Source organism: Eimeria necatrix, genomic scaffold (genome assembly GCF_000499385.1).
Source record: "Eimeria necatrix Houghton genomic scaffold, Enh_scaff42, whole genome shotgun sequence".
In the NCBI taxonomy this organism is placed as follows: domain Eukaryota; phylum Apicomplexa; class Conoidasida; order Eucoccidiorida; family Eimeriidae; genus Eimeria; species Eimeria necatrix.
The window spans coordinates 87,775-100,927 of NW_013654796.1; the positions used below are offsets into that span (position 1 = coordinate 87,775).

At 49.0% G+C, this 13,153-nt stretch overlaps 2 protein-coding genes across 2 annotated transcripts; one reads left to right on the forward strand and one right to left on the reverse strand.

The window, feature by feature from the left end:
- Positions 1-584: 584 nt before the first annotated feature.
- Positions 585-5,956, reverse strand: ENH_00053300 (1,4-alpha-glucan branching enzyme, putative; the record flags this gene model as incomplete). Its single annotated transcript, XM_013583702.1, has 12 exons — positions 585-774; positions 994-1,119; positions 1,354-1,596; positions 2,054-2,254; positions 2,357-2,489; positions 2,637-2,984; positions 3,192-3,408; positions 3,606-3,718; positions 3,892-4,039; positions 4,186-4,526; positions 4,872-5,064; positions 5,159-5,956. 12 exons carry the CDS (start codon positions 5,954-5,956, stop codon positions 585-587), a joined length of 3,051 nt encoding a protein of 1,016 aa, XP_013439156.1.
- A 4,303-nt stretch (positions 5,957-10,259) lies between these two features.
- Positions 10,260-13,117, forward strand: ENH_00053310 (hypothetical protein, conserved; the record flags this gene model as incomplete). Its single annotated transcript, XM_013583703.1, has 4 exons — positions 10,260-10,355; positions 10,567-10,656; positions 10,825-10,928; positions 11,419-13,117. The coding sequence occupies 4 exons, from the start codon at positions 10,260-10,262 to the stop codon at positions 13,115-13,117; spliced, it is 1,989 nt and encodes a 662-aa protein (XP_013439157.1).
- Between the last annotated feature and the right edge of the window lie 36 nt (positions 13,118-13,153).

Here is a 13,153-nt window from a genome sequence, read left to right on the forward strand (position 1 = left end):
CAAATACTTCAAATACTGGCAATACCAGGTAGCTATCGCTGTTCAGTGGAAGAATTGTGCAGCTCATTGATATAGGTCACGGGTTACCTGCACGGGGGGCACCCGCACAGCATTCGCTTCGCATTTCTTGCCGGTTTTCTGAGAATCCATAGTGCTGGAACCTGCTCTGTTCTCCGTTGAGAAGATGCACACAATGATGTGCCGAAGGTCTTACTTGAGGTTGTACTCGTGCACCGTTATTGCGACATACGGGAGCAACCCTTGCATTCGGCTGCTTTCACTTGAGTATTCCACATCTATCACGAACCAAAGCAAACACAGCAGCGAGAAAAACATAACTCGAATTTTCATCCGGAAAACCATGCAATCACGCCTCAACTACGGAACAACTAGCGTTTATTGCCGCATATGGGTACTGTTTCGCTTATGTGGCTCTTCCTTCACGGCACTTCCCCTTCCTTCAGCCTACGGAAAAAATCATGCAGCTACCTGTCAGTGCTCATTGCAATGCGCTTTTAGTGTAAGGTCTAGATTTGAAATCGTAGCTGAATGGACTACTTGTTCACGTATTGCACTGGCATACCCTAACTTGACCCCTCCGGCTGGTCTTTGGGGCCTGCATCTCCCGTTTTCCCTTCTCGATCAGCCGGCTCCTTAGCACGCTGAGATTCACTGATCATCCTCTTCTTCTCCTCAGCTGAAGGCTGCGGCGCTTTCAAATACAAGCAACCGTTGCCGGGAACGTCTAACCATAAGCAGTACGGCCAGCCCAGCCTGCAAGCAACAGCCCAAAATAAAAAGCCCCTCGCAGGTACGAACGCGGAGCAGGACCTCCAGATATTACCCTGAAAAGAAGTTGACTTTGCAGCTATGATACACCTAATAAAACAAATGTTTCAAATTCTCTGTGCCCGAGCGATACGCAGTCCTATTGCGGCTATGCATATCCATGGTGGCCAATACACGGAGCAGTCTAGGGACAATGAGACTCACCTGCCTCCCTGCGTTGTATGGATATACGAGCCGTTTCCCCTTCCGCACATTCCCCCCGCATACTTCCAGTCGTCTGAATTAAGCAACAACTGCCACTCACCGCCGTGTGGAACTCCCACAGGATATCTGACAGAAGCCCGCAAGTCACATTCGGACTTCGAACCCAAATGCTAACAGTACATTCCAGGGAGTTCTTCAGCGTCGGTAAGCTTGCCATGAAATGTGCACTTGCATAACCTACCGTGAACATTGATTTATGTGCCTTCGCCAGGTACCACAAAAATGTGCATCCATTTACATACATCTATTTGCACACTTTAGTTGCAGGTGAGAAATGTGCGTAAAGACTAGCCTACAAACCTGTAGTACGCCTGTGGCGAGAAGTTGCAGACAACTAGAATATCATTGAACCAGAACTCGTATGAGCGAAGGAATGCCACAATGCAGTCGTTGTTGTTATCACAGTCTGTCCACTTGAAGTTCCATGTTTCGTCGTCTCCTGCGTGTAGAGCTGGCTGACTTTTGTAGAGCCCCAAGAGGTCAGATACCCATATACACAACTTTTTACGCAGCTCTTCCTCCCCCTCGTGCCAGTCGACCGACCTAGGATCCGGTTAAGCGCAATAATCACCAGAACGGTGCAACCAGCGAGTAGATGTTTTATTATTAAATATTATAAAAATTCTATTTGTCAATGCTTTTGTGCTATGGACCACTACACTGTGGGTTCAATTCCCCCTTGGCTTTATTAATTTTATTTAAATAAACGGGGTAGAGCAGTCTGGGTTTGAAAACAGCAAAAAATGACTGCTTTTGCCCAAATAAATTATAGCGGAGATACTTCTTTATTAGAAAATGATATTTTTGATTTTAATGAATTGAAAATAACCAGACTTCACCACATCCTCACATTATTATATATTACAAAGATCATACTCAAAATTGAACTGGATAAAAGGACTTGCAATCCTGTAACTGTGTAAAATTACAAGAAACTCTTAGAATTAGAACGATGTAGGCGAATGACCGGCATTAGAAATGCAGGCACGAGATAGCATACCTGTTGTCCTTCCACTCCCTTCCTTGGCCAATCTCTCCTCCCATGAAGATAAGAGGTCTGCCTGGCATTCCGATTTGGAAGCCGTAAAGCGTCTTCAGAGTCCTTATACGATCTTCAAAAGGAGTTCCCAAGTAGCCACATTTATCCAGCAAGCTACCCTTCCCACTCACTACTTCATCATGAGAAAGAGGCAGAATCCATCTGATGACACCGATGACAGCAAATCTGAGCCCTAAACTCTGGAATTCCAAAACATCAATAGTTACAGGCACCCTCGTGTAATCTTTAACATGCGTGACAAACCTTTCATGTGCCATATAGAGCCCCCTGAATGTGAGTTTGTTGTGGCACTTTCGGCGATTCTCCACAGGGCAGCATAAATAGGAAAGCGTGTCATTCATCCAACCCAAGTCCCACTTAGCGTCGAAACCGAGACCTGCAGTAAATCACAGAGGTGTATAACGTCGTAAGAGAATGAAGATTTGCGACACCATGCGCCAATTCTCTCCCCTCAGCTCCTCTTGGAAGGAACGCTGCCATGACATCTGCAAAAAGCCTTGCCGCAGGAGGTCCGCTTTGGCACGTCTGCTGCTTTCTAGTGACGGCGCAGTGGGGTGCACTAGTGCACTAGCCTGACCATCTGCTTTGTCAGTTACTCCTCTCCAGCTGGTGCTCTCCTCAGCCATGGTAAAAACTCCGGGGAATTCTTTGTGGACGACCCAGTTGAGCTCCTGGAGCAAGGAGATGGCCTGCAAGTTTGCGTCACCCCCATGTTCATTTGGTAGCCACTCCCCGTCCTTCTTCTGATGATTTTTATACAGCATAGAAGAAACGGCATCGATTCGCAACCCATCTATGTGGTAACGCCGCAGCCAATGGTAGGCGGCGCCCAGTAAGAACGACCGCACTTCATTGCGGCGATAATTAAACACTGAAGGACAGAACAGAGAGCGCAGCACAGCGAAGAGCAACCACGTGCTCATTGGGGAGCAAAACTCGCAGTCATGACACTTCAAACTCTCCGCCGTCTAATTCCACAGAAGTTCAAATATAGCTTTGTCAGATGCACCTCACCCCCAATGCGATTTACTCGCTTGCAACCCCCGGTACAAGGCAAAGGAGGCAGTGTGCGTCTCACCTGCGGTTCCCCAAAGTTTGTGCTCCCCCTCTCTCGGGTCTGCATACTCGTAGCAAGGCTCTCCGTCGTAATAGACAAGGCCCCATGAATCCTTGCAGAAGTGCGCCGGCACAAAGTCGATAAATACCCCAATGTTGGCCTGGTGCAAAGTGTCGACCAAGTACTTGAAGTCATCTGGGTTTCCCAAGCGGCTGTATGGAGCATAGAGGCCTGTAACCTGTAGATTAATCGCCCGCAAAATGAACGGACCTTTGCGAGATGAAGCATAGGTGAGATAAAAAAGACCGCCAGTGCATGCTTAGCTTGCAAGTTAATCCAAGCAAGCCGCAACGCAAGTGAAAGGACTAATGAAGTACGTTGGGGTGCAGCCTGTTCGTGCTACAGCACTGGAGACTGGAGAAACAATGTGCGCACTTGATAACCCCAGGACCCCTCAAACGGGTGATGGGCCAGAGGAAGGAACTCCACGTGCGTGAAATTCATGTTCTTCACATGCGGTACTAGTCTATCAGCCAGTTCCCGGTAGCCTGTGACGAAAAACAAATTCGGAATTTCCAAGCTGAAAAAAGCGGCGACTCGGGCTGTCGCTGTACAAGTAAGATTCGCCTACAGCCAAACGATGCATCATCCCAGTGGCCGGCAAGCAGCAGCCAGCAGTAGTCTACAGGGAAACGTCCCACGGAGCAGCGTAGCGACACACTAAGGTAACGTCCGTCCTGTCCCCTCATCCAGCTCGGAAGGTGCACTTCGTAGATAGACATCGGCTCCCTGTGGAGCTGATCAGTCTCTCCGAGTACTTTACGTCTCGCCATCCATTCCTGGTCGTGCCACTGGTAGCGGGACTCAGCCTGATCGCCGCACATTTATTCCGAACCCTGGTGTGTGAACCCTCAAGCCTCAGCCCCACAAGCCAGTAAAGCACATCCGTGTGGCTAACCTTCGATTCTGAAAGCTGCAAACTGAATGCATTATTCTAGCCTCTGAATTCCCGTACAGGTTTGAATGCGTCGTCGCAGGCGCTAATGATGCTGGCAGTTTTCGGAGGCACCTCAAATTCCTGGGCGTAAGGGTCGATTTTAATGAAATCTGTTCCATTTCTGGCATGTATTCTGTAACCGTACTTTTCCCCTGCACCGATGCCTGGAATAAATAGATCCCAGCAGCCGAACTCCACCCTTTTCCGCATCGGGTGAGCGCGGCCGTCCCAGCCATTCCAGTCACCCACCACGGAAACGCAAATGCAGTTTGGTGCCCACACTGCAAATCTAACTCCGGTGACGCCGTCAACAGTTATGATGTGAGAACCCATCAAATTGTCCACGTGCCAGCAGGAGCCTGAAGGTATAATCGTCAAGAACACCGGGAGACGACGATCACAAGGCTATAAACAGGGATACGGAGGACTAAAACAAGATAGAAATCTACAGTGACAGAAACTCAACCGCTCAGCTAGTTCAAAAATGCTTCGAACTCGCACAACTATCGAAAAAAGCATCTATTCTCATACCCCTAAAAGGCAAAGTCCACAGGACACGAAAAGAACAGCTACAGAAAAGAGCGGCTGTGGAAAGGAGAAGCTACAAACGGCAGCAACAGTGCAAACAGCAGCGTACGCAAGAGAAGAAGAACCGGCAGAAGCAATCAAACGGAGCAGTGAGCTTTTCAGAAAGCTAGCCCCACCAGACTGAAAAAGCTCTAAGTTGTACTGAGGAACAGTCATTCCAAATGAGTAGGTGTCGTACACCACACGTGGGGTCTCTTCCCCCTCCCCTCGTACCAACAACTCGTAATCCAGAGGGACATAAGGGTCTGAGCTCTTCACTGGGCAACCTCGAGAGGAGGCGGATGGGTCAGTAGTGTACATTTCAAAGGCCTGTAAGCATAAAAGAACAAAAGACGTCAGCGATAGACCAAAAGTAGAAACCTTACGGTGCAAGAAGCGCGCCGAAATACGCTACCGCAGCAACACTCCCAGCTCTGGCGTTCGCGCTTGCCTTGTGAAATAGCAATTCCCCCTTCCTCTCAAGTTGCACAGACTCTAGAGGCGGCGGTAGACGCCAATCCGAAACTCCTGCTCTCGGTCTGAGCTCCACATGATCAACGTTCTTGAGCCACACGCGGACGACCACTATTCTCTTGTCACTTTCTGCACATTCCACTTTGTGGCAGCCAAGCATCCTAAAGGGATCCGCATGCCTCGCTAGATTCAGCAAATGCATATCATATTCGGGGATGTCCGCGTTGGGGGGAAGGACGTCAATAGGGACTGCCATGAAATGAGTTTGATCATGGCGCTGCGCCTCTTCCACATGGTCGACTTTCGCTACATCATTCATATTTGTGTAAGGCTGTTCTTTGGGACCAGACGTAGGTATGTACCCAGATGTGCACGCGGTGGTCCGCTCTATAGCTCTTGGAGGAGGAACGCCATCTTCAGTCCCGTGCTGTTTTGCCTCGTATGTGAGGGATGCGCCATTTGTGCTGCGGCTATCAAAAGCCGTGGTCCCTTGCTTAGTCGGATGCAAGTCCACGCGAGATTTATCCTGCGCAACTAAACTATCGGTCCCCGAAATTCGGCCTGCTTCATTCAACTGTGTGGTCAGTGCCTCCATTGTCGGCGAGTCCCGGGTCTCTGTGCCAGCTGGGTCCTGTGAAGGGTGCCGAAAGCAGGAGGGTGAGGAGACTTCCTCTGTGGCTTTACTGTTGCTCGTCGGGGCCTTTCTCAGCCCGAACTCCTGCGCTTGAGCTTGCGTACTGTCTGCCATTGCGGGTGGTAGAGCTGTAGGTGTGCCTGGGGATGGAGTCGGGTGTGAGAAGGCGACACGGACGCAGCAAGGGAAATGCGGAGGTGCATGCAATCTCACGTCGTACTGATGAAGACGAAATTGACACAAAAATAGCAGCAAGCAGGCAGTCCACTCCCACGCAGCCGACAGTAGGAGCTTCAGGCGCACAACGCGGTCGAGTTAGTCCACAAGTATCATTTCTATCTCTTCTTGCAGTTTGATATTAACAGTGTGGCTTTAAAGCTCCTAAAACACCTGACAGTGCAACACTCTACGCCGCGAAGACATCAGCGGCGACACCGAGAACGATGACCCAGGAGGGTCTTGAGTCCTTCAACACGAAGAAAGAGAATGGAAGGGGGACCACAATACAGCGCATAAACTAATTAAACTGCTTCCCGAGATTATTGGAACGGAAGGGTGCAACCACATGGGAGAAGAACCGAGACCTTGGACTGCTGCATGGTGGCCAGAGAGAGCTTCCTATCGCGCGACACAGCAACGTACTGGTCCTAACGGTGACGGCCAGACATAGTCCTCCAGTGACCCTTTGTAACTTCCTTAAATGAAAATAATGATGCATATAACCAAGTAAGGAGCACTACTTGGGGCCTCCCTCCTGTGTTTGCAGCACTTCTGCCCGACCAGAAGGAACTCCTCAAGAATAGCGAAATGCTCATTCATCTTAATCATGTTCGCAATCCTTTCCACCTCCGTCTCTACCCGTCTATGCAAAACTGAACGCACATAACTTCATAAAGGGTAACAGCGCACAAAAGAGGGACGGACGTAGGCAGGATGGCAAATGGTGCCAGCGTTGCTCTTGTCTGCATGCTCAGTATGCAGTACGCTTTTTCCCTGCGTGTGCAGTGGGCTGTGTTTTCCATTTTTGAGATGGTTGAGGAGCTGTGCAGGCGTCAACACCGCAAGGGTTGTGATTGGGGGCTACCGCATTCGACGGAGACCTCGGTATTAGGGCGGAAGTAGATGAGACCGTTAGGTTAGCTTTGGTGGGAAAGTTGAAAAGACAATTCAGTAGAAAGATGCTCGACGAAAACTCATACTGCCACCCCCTTTACTTTGGGCTGAGACAGTTCGTGCGCAAAATCTAACTACCCCACCGGACGGTGCTTGAAATATTGCACGTGTAGTGCGCTAGAAGAACGGCACTTACACTTATAAATTGTTTTGCACAGATCAGGCTGATCTTCTTGTTGCATTCAATACATCGGTAACAGTCGTGCGTCCGCAGTTCCTCTAGGTAAGATGGCGAATTTGAGGACGCAAAAGACACGCGGAATACCAAATGCAACGTTTAGGTACGCTGTAGTTGGAAGGATCCAGTTGAGTATCAAAGATGCTAAAAATGGCGCTGTTCGGCCCTTTGCTCATAATTCACCGATTGGCCTGTGCTGGTCCTCTTTTATCCCAGGTGAAGTAGCAGAGCAGTTCACAGCCTGCGCTCTATTGAGGCCGAATGAGCTTGATGTGCAATGCAATTTTCTAAGCTCCGCGTTGCTCATGGCGCTACAAGAAATGATTTAGAGCATCTTCAGCCCTTGTTACAGCAGAAGCACCGTGGACTATCAGGAGGCCTTCCCACAGAGTCATGCTGCAGAAGGCTAGTAGAAGATCATGTGCACGTATGTACACGTAAAAAAGATAGGACCTAGATTACCTTCGTGAGTCAAGATAGTGCATGAAGTATACAGAAATCAATGAATGCCTGTAAATGCAGAAAATGCTAGGGAAGCGAATACAAGGGCAGCAGGTGATAAGCAACTATCACCGTTGCATCCTGGCACAGCTGACAGCAGGCAACGAGTAAAAATAAGCAGGCCTGGGGAGTGATGTAGGCTGTTACGACAGTTGGAGGGAAGTAACCTCGAGAAGAGTGGAAGATCTATTACGATTGGTTGTCCATTTACCTTCAGAATCGAAGCGGACAGAAGAAGCTGCTTTTTGGGGACCTCCGGATACAGTGTGGACAAGGACGTGACCACGGTTCAGAAATTTGAAGGACTTCTTAAATATAGCGCGTGCAATTGTGTCCTAAGCAGGATCCCCTGCCAAACATTGCGAAGGGAATCAGTCCAATATTTGTCTAAATCTCCCACTCTGAATCTGCATTTTTTTCACTCCCAAGACGTTTTGGCTTTCACACTCATCAGGCCCGTAGCAACTGCGTGCTCCGCTTCTGCATTCCAAAGGCTCCGCTCACACCCTTTCGGGGAGCAACACCAGTGCCTAGGCTCTCCATTTACTATGCTTATTGTTCTTTTTCAAGAGAGTATATCCAAAAAATACTCAAAAGAGTTCCACGAAGCCTCAGCACTACGAAACCACGACAGTCGGGCACACGTCTGCTGCACAGCGCTCTACATGTAGGCTGCGTCACAACTGCCTCCCATCAAAAGTAAAGTATTTAACAATCCCAAACACGTCTGCGCTCTAGTTCAGTTTGGCTTTGCATGCATTCGTGTCATTTCAAGTGTAAACTAAGCCCTTCATATGTTGGAAGCATCCACAGTGGGCGTGGAATTCCTGTAGGCAGTGTAGCTTACAGCGGATCTTCGAATGCCACCGGGAGCCAGTACTTCCAGTTACCATGCCAATGAACTTATTCTAAATTGTATGACCCTGTGAGGCCCTTTTCAAGATATGTTGTAGTGTTGCGCACTATATCCAGTGTGGGCGTTGCCACTGTGTGTTGTTGGGCCATAATCTTGAAGAGCCCTCTATTTCTGAACTAGTTGAGTAAGTTGTATGTAATCACAATTTATTAAATTAAGGCCAATATTTCTTAGAGTCGACCCTTTTTCTCAGTTCTAATTCACTGCACTAAAACTGTCGCGCTCTTCTTTATACTTCAGGTTGCGGCGTGTAAGCACTTCAGCTTTCTCGCTAAAAGCTACTTTGTTGTTGGTCCCCTCGGGGCCTGAAGGGTCGTTGTATTTCTTTCCTGCGCATGTTTCATCAGGCTATTTTTCTTGTCGTCTTGTAGGTGCTAGTTATAATTGCTACGCCGCACTCCATGGAGATGGCTTCTTGCTATTCGTAGATTATCGCGTAAGGCGCTACCGAAACACTCAATATGAGCAAGTACATTTAGTGGAAATGCGTGAAATCATCAGGGAAATAAAATGGAAGGTGTTCTATTGCCCGCTGCCTCCCTCTGCACGCAAAGGTATCATAGGCCGACAGTCTACTTCGCGTCCATTTAGCCCTCAACAGCAATACACTGCACTATACCTGCTTCTACAGCGCCATGAGTCTTTTCCTGGGTTCTAAGGCAAATAGCTGCATTATTTGTTGAAGAAAGACAGCTGCTGTAACACAAGGACACTTTTAAGCGTGGGAAGCTGCTCTCCGTTTACCCAGGTTGACACGCAGTTGTGTAGTTGTGCAACGTCCATTGAACCGCGCCAACTTCGAACACCAATGATCTACCACGTTGAGCCACTACATATTGTTAGTGGTGTATAAATGTCCTCTTCAGCCTGTTTTCAGTGGCGTGGGGGCCACTTTGACTCGGTATCTCTTCCTTCCGTTGAGTTATGTTTGCTGAGGGGCCCTGGGCCAATTTAGAAAAACAAGCATGAATAGTGCCTAAGTGAAAGTTCGGTGCTTATAGGTGCTTTTACCTCGCACATCATGCAAAAGTGTTGCATTTTGAAAGATGTTCCAATCCAACTTAATACCTGGGCTGCCTCAGGCACGTTGCAGTACACTTGGCTATCTGAGGCGCGTTACGGCAAAGTACACGCATATTGACTGGCCCACAACTACGGGTTTTCCTTTTCAGAATGAGATGAAACATAATACACACGCATCACTACACGGAAGAAACAGAAGGCCATGCTTGCGCTCTTTTGAACCTTGGGGGCCTCATGGAGGAAGTTGCATGCGTTACTTCAAGAGCATTGTATCTCCACAAAATACTTATTTGTTGAGGAACATTGTGTTATTTGCCTATTCTGTATCGTTTTTTCTGGGTTTCTGTACACTGCGGAGAACATCCTTTAGGACAGGAGTCTCTGTGTCCGCCAACAACAAGCCAAAGACAAGAGCCTTCGCAGAAATTGCCGATGTCCCTCTTTTTGTTCTATAATCCTGAAAATTGATTGGATCTTGGGAATTTCAGTCTGTAGCCTGGGCCTAACGGTTCAGGCTTTTTCCACTGTAGAAGATGGCTCCCAAGAAGCCGAAGTGAGGTGCCTGCAACTGTCCCTCATCAATGCTGGGAAGCTGAGTGCTTAACATTAGAGGCTAATCGCTGTGAATGTACAACTTCTTCAGGATGCCGTCTGCACCGGAACCATCGGGGAAGGAAAAGGAGGGCAAAGATAAGGCAAAGACACCGACACCTCCTGCAGAGGTCTTCTGGCACGAAACTCTGAACCCTTCATCATGAACCTCAGAAGCAAAGACATGCTTTAGAGATACTTATCGAGCATCATCCAGTTTTCTCATGCAAATTGGCTACAGTATTGGGGCCTTGGCTTGCCTTACGGCCGAAACTACTGCCTATTGAGAGTAGTAGCAGCGTGGAGGAAATCTCGATGCTTATTGATGCGCTGTCATTTTAGGTCAAGACACCTGACAGGCCTCCTGGATATATCGAAATGAAGCCATTCCAGAGACTACCTAAGGAAATTCTTCACAACCACTGTCAGAAAGTGAGGGGTTGGGATTTAGAGTTCACGTTTTGCCGATTATGGCCTATTGCTTAGGGCTACAGAAAACATTCTAAAAATGTACTTGGGGATAGGCACAGAAAATAAGTATGCACTGAGCAGCTTGCACAGATTAGGGTATAATAATTTGTGTTTGGGGTGCCTGCTCAGCACAAGATGCCGAAGCCGCAGTACGAACAGCGCCGGGCTCCAAAAGGTTTTTTTAAGACCGAGTGTATCCTTAGCAACCCTAAAGACAGCTCAAAAACCATGAGGTGGGGAATAGTGCTTGCTGCGCTTTGTTTCTTGGGCGACAGCAGCAGGACAACCCATCACGTGAAGAAGTTGGCCTGCACTGCTGCTAGCCCCGCTTCGTAGCATAAACCCTAACAACAGCACAAATCATATTATTAATTAATTAAATATATAAAATTAAAGGATTTAAATGTACACTTTCCGGAAGAGTAAATGGAGCTCAAATGGCAAAGAAAAGTGCCAGCTCAAGTAGCATAAATATTGGTAAATTCTAATACTCCGAAAGCTTAAAAGATTTTCTACGAAAGAATATGCCACGTATATAAATCAAAATTGCTGCAACAAGAGCCACTTCTCTTTAACACTCGCAACCTGAGACAGTAGTAGCAACGGTAAAAGCAGCAATAGCAGCACTGGCGGCAGCAGTGACTGCGCTGCACCTGCGCGGTTTGTCCTGTTGGTGGCGTCCCCATTTTAATTTGTTGTGTCGCCTTTGTATGCGTACAATAGATTTCTGACGAATGAGGAGTTTCCCTTCAAGAGTCACAGTGAGAACTTCAGCGCCTTGCTGGCTCTTTTCCATTTGGAACCCTCGAGACCTTACGAGAAGCTTTTCCCCTCCCCTTTCAGAGAGGCCTGGTTGTCTCTCTCGGGGGAGATGCCACAGCAGCAGCAACAGGAACCAGCAGTAGCAACAGCAGGGGGGTCCAAGAAACCAAGCGCAAAAGCCAGGCCGGCAAAAGGAACAGCTAGTGCGCAGCCTGTCGCAAAAATAACAGCAGCAAAAGCAATCGGGGCAGCTGCTGAAGCTGCAGCTGAGAGTGGCAACAACAAAGGAGCAGCGACAGGAGCAGCACAGGCAACAGCAGAAGACGGACATACGAGTGGACCGGAAGCGGGGTCTCCGGTGGCTTCCGTGAAGAATGAAGGAGGAGGCGCAATCAGGGGTCCCCGTAGCGGGCCTGAAGGACCTCTTCCTGCCAGTGAAGCATCGCCTGTTGGAGGGAGCGTGGGCACCATGGGGGCCGTCAAGTGCATCCAGATAACTAGCGCTCACAGGTACGCGTCTGAGTTTGAGCGACAGCAAGCTGCCGAGACGAAGAGACTTGAAAGGGTAAAGCGGGAAAAAGAGAAGGAAATGCAGAGGCTGGAAGAAGAGGCTCAAATGCCCACTGTTTTTATGGCTGAACTTGTCCGCAAAAAGACTGCGCAAATGCTCCGAGAGTTGTTGCCGCACGTCGCTGCAACGCGTTGTGAACCCGCCGCTGTTGCTTCAGCAGCCGCAGCAGCGGCTGCTGCTGTTTCAGCTTCTGCTTCGTCAATGTCAGGAGCTGTTTCTGCAAGAAAAACCAACGAGGATAGCTTCCTCCTCCCGCTTCAGTGGACGGATACAAAGTGGACCGCCGCTGTCACCTGGGCGCTAAGGAGACAGCTGAGCCCTCAGAGGGTTTTGGGGAGCCTCAGGACGAAACTTTTAAAAGAGCTCACTGAGCACCTGCAGTTCGAGAAGAATTCTGCTGCAGTTGCAGTTGAAGCTGCTTTGGCGGCCTTGTTAAGTGGCCCGCCTCAGCAACCTCAGCAGCAACAGCAGCAAACGGAATCAAGTGCCATGCAGCAGCTGCTTGAGAGTTGCGAAGACTTCATTGCACTCAACACGACTGATGAGTCCTTGCTGCCTCCGCATTTCTCCCCCGCTGGAAAGCAAATCGAAATCCGCTGCCAGACGGCCAGTTCTCAACGACAAGAGAAAGACCAACAAGAACAGCAGCAAAAACAGCAGCTAGATAACAAAAAGGAGAAAGCAGCGATGCAAGCAGCAAGAGAACGATTAGCGGCCGCTCTCAAAAAGTATACGGAAGCAGGCTCCGAGGGACCCTTACGAGACACTCTGTCCCACCTAGAGGGGGCACTGAACTCTCTTTGTTGCAGCACTGGGCTGCATGCTATTGCTGCTGGGGTGTTAGAAGGGCATCTGGAACAACAGCAAAAGCAGCAGAAACAGCAGGGGCCCCAGCAGGCAGCAGCAGGATCGGCGGCAGTGCTGTCCGATGCATTTGCTGCCGTTGCAGCAGCTGCAGCAGCTGTCGTGGGCTCATCAGAAGAGAGCGATAGGAGAGAGCTGCTTCAGCGCTTGGGAGCCTCCCGACTTCTAGCCGATGTTGCGGTGCTGCCAATAACAGAGGCCGTAAATTTTATGCTAATACCATAAGCGGGAGGCACTTCACGCCGTGAATTGCGTATACAT